This window comes from Archocentrus centrarchus, chromosome 21, assembly GCF_007364275.1.
Source record: "Archocentrus centrarchus isolate MPI-CPG fArcCen1 chromosome 21, fArcCen1, whole genome shotgun sequence".
NCBI lineage: Eukaryota > Metazoa > Chordata > Actinopteri > Cichliformes > Cichlidae > Archocentrus > Archocentrus centrarchus.
The window spans coordinates 32,921,010-32,926,451 of NC_044366.1; the positions used below are offsets into that span (position 1 = coordinate 32,921,010).

Below are 5,442 nucleotides of genomic sequence, written 5' to 3' on the forward strand. Positions count from 1 at the left end.
ATATTAAACAAATATGTAGGACCGCTTTTTTGCATTTGCGCAATATTTCTAAAATTAGAAACATCCTTTCTCAGAGTGATGCTGAAAAGCTCATTCATGCATTTATTACTTCTAGGCTGGATTATTGTAATTCATTATTATCAGGCTGTCCTAAAAGCTTTCTGAAAAGCCTTCAGCTGATCCAAAATGCTGCAGCTAGAGTACTGACAGGGACTAGAAAGAGAGAGCAGATTTCTCCCATATTGGCTTCTCTTCATTGGCTCCCTGTTAAATCTAGAATAGAATTTAAAATTCTTCTCCTCACATACAAGGTCTTGAATAATCAGGCACCATCTTATCTCAAAGACCTCATAGTACCATATCACCCCAACAGAGCACTTCGCTCTCAGACTGCTGGCTTACTTGTGGTTCCTAGGATACTTAAGAGTAGAATGGGAGGCAGAGCCTTCAGCTTTCAGGCGCCTCTTCTGTGGAACCAGCTTCCAGCTTGGATTCGGGAGACAGACACCCTCTCTATTTTTAAGATTAGGCTTAAAACTTTCCTTTATGATAAAGCTTATAGTTAGGGCTGGATCAGGTGACCCTGAACCATCCCTTAGTTATGCTGCTATAGGCCTAGTCTGCTGGGGGGTTCACATAATGCACTGTTTCTCATTCACCTTATTTACTTTGTTTATACTCCACTCTGCATTTAATCATTAATTGATATTAATCTCTGGCTCTCTTCCACAGCATGTCTTTCTCTCCCCTCAGCCCAACCGGTCGCGGCAGATGACTGCCCCTCCCTGAGCCTGGTTCTGCTGGAGGTTTCTTCCTGTTAAAAGGGAGTTTTTCCTTTCCACTGTCGCCAAGTGCTGCTCATAGGGGGTCGTTTTGACTGTTGGGTTTTCTCTGTATTATTGTAGGGTCTTTACCCACAATACAAAGCGCCTTGAGGCGACAGTTTGTTGTGATTTGGCGCTATATAAATAAAATTGAATTGAATTGAATTAGATGCATGATGAGCACCCGACTGCCAATCAGCAGTGCTCATCCACACCTACCCCCAAAAACCCTCAATGTCTAAGGTGCAGATAAAACTGAGGGGCAGACAGCAGCGAAGAAGTGAATGGGATCACTTCAGTAGTCCCACCACGCAACTTCTGGGGAACATGTCTGCCCCCTGACGCCTTATGTGTATGGTGACGTGTCGTTAGCATTAATGTCTATAGTGTAATTAAAAGGGGGAGGGGTGGGTGGCAACGCGGCACAGTGAGCAAAGCCATGATGATGGCCATACTCACTGTGGCCGACCCCCCAACTGGGGACAGGCGCACAAAAGGCCAGTCACCCGGCTCAGAGCCGCCACTGCAAGCACCCCAGGTCCCTCACCCCAAGATCGCAAGACCCACCCAGGCCCCCCACCATCACCAACCAGGGCAGACCCACAGACGACAGCCAAAGCCCTCCAGAAGCACAAAGTCAACAGCCGCCCACAGCCCAAAGTCTACCCCCAGCCACCTGTAAGGAGCACGGAGAGACGAGACCCCAGTCGACCAAGTTGAAGTACTGGTTCAACTTTTTTACTTGAGTAAAAGTAAAAAAAGTACAGGCTCTGAAATGTACTCAAAGTAAGAAAGAAAAGTAGCAGGCTGTATAAATGTTGACTTCAGTGAATGAATCTAAGCGTCAGCAGCTTTGATTCAAACTCGTCTCTGCTACACTTCATGTAACTCTGACCATGAACACAGACACTGTGCACCAGTCCAGCACAGAGGTTTACTGTCAATACAGTACAGCAAGGTGACCTGTTTATATATTATATGGAACATAAATTACATTGTTTTGCCTCTTTAATATGTTTGTATGCAATGAGCCCGTCCCGGTGATGGAGGAGACTCCAGTACGATTGTCTCTTATGCAGGGGCGCAGCTATATACTTTCTGAGGTGTATGCAAATACATTCATACACCTGTTATTTTATTACTAGTAATTTAAACTAACCTGAGTATTTAAAAGACTCCTCTTGATACACTGACATAACTTACCAACTGTCTTTAAACCACTTTGAAAAGCTTGAAAAGTGGTCACATATCCAGTCAGAATTATTTAACCAAATATGAGTGGAGGTTCATGTATGTATACTTTTGATCCTGTGAGGATTAAAGAAAAAAAAAACTTGTGCACCCAATTCCTGTTTTTTAAAGTCATTAAAGAGAAGGTGATTTTATTTGAACAAACAGTCCTATTTTTAGAGAGGCCCCCCCCCATGGCCCAAACACATGCAGTTAGTGGAGTTAGGTTCATTTGTTTTCTTCAATAACTGATGAGCTACTTTGCATATTGTATTAGAAATATTGAGAAAAATATTGCTCCAAAAAGAAAACAAATATTAAGAGTTTTGAGAACTGGTTTGTGTACTTATAATTTGGTTTCTAAGGGAACAAGCATTTTTATATTTTTGTATTACTGTAGGGTCTTTACCTTACAATGAACAAAAGCACCATAAGGCAACTGTTTGCTGTGATTTGGCGCTATATAAATAAAAGTGAATTGAACTGAACTGAATTGAATTGAATTGAAGTGAACTGATATGTACTGCAGGCTCAGTGAGGGCCTGCCAACTATTTTCTGCCCTGGGTTCCCTGAGGAGGTTGATCCAGCACTGAAGACTGTGGCTGAGGAGATGCTGCAAACAGACAGGAGTGGAATGGAATGTTCAGAACTGATGTAGCTGTTCTATAGAACCTTATAAAAAGATTCTTTAGGTTTAAATAATTCACTTCACCAACAGACGCCGCTGTGTCAACACCTACTCCGAAGAGCTACAAACAAACTGTTTTGAATATTTTACACCAAAATACAGAAAGAGCACCTCAACCTCCGTCACGAAGATGGACAGAGCAATGGTTAACTGTACTGCAGAGGATGCAACATTTAACCTTTTGGGGCAAACACCCACACTGTTTCAGTGGCCTGTAAATTGTGTCCCCACAGTAGCAGCAGCAGCACCCATCATTCATCCTGCTGCTCCTTCAAACCTAGTAAGTTCCTGTTCTCACACTGCGTTCTCACACTGTTCTCTCACATGTTCAGCTTCAGTGTTTCCATCTAAGAGGCAGGGTAACTTCTGCCACCTGGTCAGTAGATGATACTATTGCAGCTTGTCTGATCACCTGTTCTGTGGTTTGTGTGTTTTCAGTATAACAATGTGCTCAATCTCCCGAATTACGTGGTGGAGTACCTCCGTCCTATGGGAGAACTGTAAGTAAAACACACAAACACATACATGAGAGAACACAGCTACCGAACACCTGTATCTTCATAAACTCTCTCTTTTCTCTCATATCTGCGTAGGAACGGAGTCTTGGTGTCTGACTTTGCGTCCTTTGCTCCTCCGCTCCGCACACCCGCTCCAAAGTAAGTTTGCTCTGCTGCTTTTAGACCGTTTTTAGTGGGACTGGCTCATGGTCTACAGCTATCTGTCATTTATCTGCTGATGCCTGAATTATTGTAATCAGCCTCCTTTAATGGTGCTTTGATTCAGCTATACAGATTTACTCCTGTTTTTAAAATACTTTCCTCACAGCTGCACACAGTGGTAACATGCACTCTTACTCTGTGTTTTACTCCTATAGAAAGAGGAAGCGTGATGGCCACCAGGATGAGGACAGGCCGTACGTTAAAAAGCCCCCGAACGCCTTCATGCTCTTTTTGAGGGAGCAGAGGGAAAACGTGAAGGCAGAATTGAAAATAAACGGGAGTGCGGCTGTGAATGCAGCCGTGGCAGAGAGGGTAAGTGTGTAACTCTGCATAGATTGATGCATCTGTTAATGTTTTATGCTCATGTTTGTGCATGTGTACCAGCTGTCCTGTAGTTATGCGTAGTAGCAGTGTATATGCTGACAGTGTGTTCTTCTGTCCACAGTGGAAGTCCCTGTCAAAGGACCAACAGGACAAATACTATGAGCAGGCCAATGAGGAGAAAATGCTCCATAGCCAACAACATCCAGGCTGGTCTACTAAAGACAATTATGTAAGTCCAAAGTGAAAACATACATGCCCACATCACTGCACTTTCAGTTTGTGTAAGCTCATCTCATGTGTTTGTGTTTAGGGCAAAAAGAGGATGAGAATTCGGGGCGCGCCCTGCAGCAGAGGTAAGAGAAGATTTTTTTTCATATGGACTGAAATGAGAACAAGACAAAAATGCAGTCTTACCGGATCAGATCAAAGACTGTAAATTCTGTGCATTTCAACAGATGACAAATCTATTTGGGAAATATTTTTACGCCTTACTGAGACTTATAACCCTGACCTTCACCTGAAGGTCTGAGTGAGCAGGTTTCTCTTGTTTTAATTTGAATGTTCAGTAGCACTCAAAACGCTAAACTAGTCTCAGTTTTGAGTGCTACTGAACATTCAAATTACAACAAGAGAAACCTGCTCACTCAGAACCTCAAGTGAAGGTCAGAGTTACTACAGATTTTCAAAACACTGGAAATGTTACAATGACAAAACAACTGTCCTCCAAAACAATACAACTGATGTATAGAACCTCCTCATTTCCTGAAAAACTGATCTTGCTGTGACTCATCTCAAATGCCAATTATTCAATATTTCTATTGTATGTTGCTTACTGCAGATTTAAGAATCAACAGCTTGTCTTGAAGGTATTTTTAAAAGTCTCTGAAGACTCATTGACTTTCTGTTTGTGTTGCAGCATCTGCACCTAAACCTGCGCAGGAACCTGAACAGGCCAAGTGGCCAAGTGTGAACGTGCCTGCGTATGGCACGTTCCACTTGCCGCAAGTAAATCACGTCCTCCCTACAGCTCATACAAACCCCCCTGCATCTACATCATACTCTCCTTATGTTTACCCCTGCATTGGTCCTGCTACTCCTGTGGATTCCCCTCCATCCACAGTTGTAATAACTGAACCAATCGCCACCTTCACTGGCGACACTGCTGAAGACCTCTTATCAGCACTTGAACACCTCGATCCCCTTCTTCCTGCTCCACTGCCTCAGGAGCCTGTCTTCCTTTACTCAGACCCTGGCTCGGGTCCTGCTACTCCTGTGGATTCCCCTCCATCCACAGTTGCACCAACTGAACCCATGGCCACGTTTGTCGGTGACACTGCTGAAGACCTGTTATCAGCGTTTGACCACCTCGATGCCTTTCTTCTTGCTCCACTGCCTGAGGAGCCGGTCTTCCTTCACTCAGACCCCTGCTTGGGTCCTGCTCCTCCTGTGGATTCCCCTACATCCACCCTGCTGGCCTCACCAGTCTTAACAATCAAACCCATGTCTGCCTTCTTCTGCGACCCTGAAGAAGACCTCTTGGCACTGCTGAAATAGATCAGTCCCTGTGCTTTTGCTACAGAGCCTCAGCAGTCCACTGTTCATGCTACTGGAGACTTTAATGAATTTATAATTTAGCGTAACTGAACTTTTTTTTTT

General features: G+C 43.8%; 1 protein-coding gene across 1 annotated transcript; it reads left to right on the top strand.

Annotated features, from left to right (window-relative positions):
• The first annotated feature begins 2,783 nt into the window (after positions 1 to 2,783).
• Positions 2,784 to 5,442, top strand: LOC115801282 (transcription factor 7-like 1-B). Its single transcript, XM_030759061.1, has 7 exons — positions 2,784 to 3,023; positions 3,182 to 3,243; positions 3,337 to 3,399; positions 3,618 to 3,774; positions 3,908 to 4,015; positions 4,097 to 4,139; positions 4,703 to 5,442. Exons 1-7 carry the CDS (start codon positions 2,874 to 2,876, stop codon positions 5,338 to 5,340), a joined length of 1,221 nt encoding a protein of 406 aa, XP_030614921.1. The 5' UTR covers positions 2,784 to 2,873; the 3' UTR covers positions 5,341 to 5,442.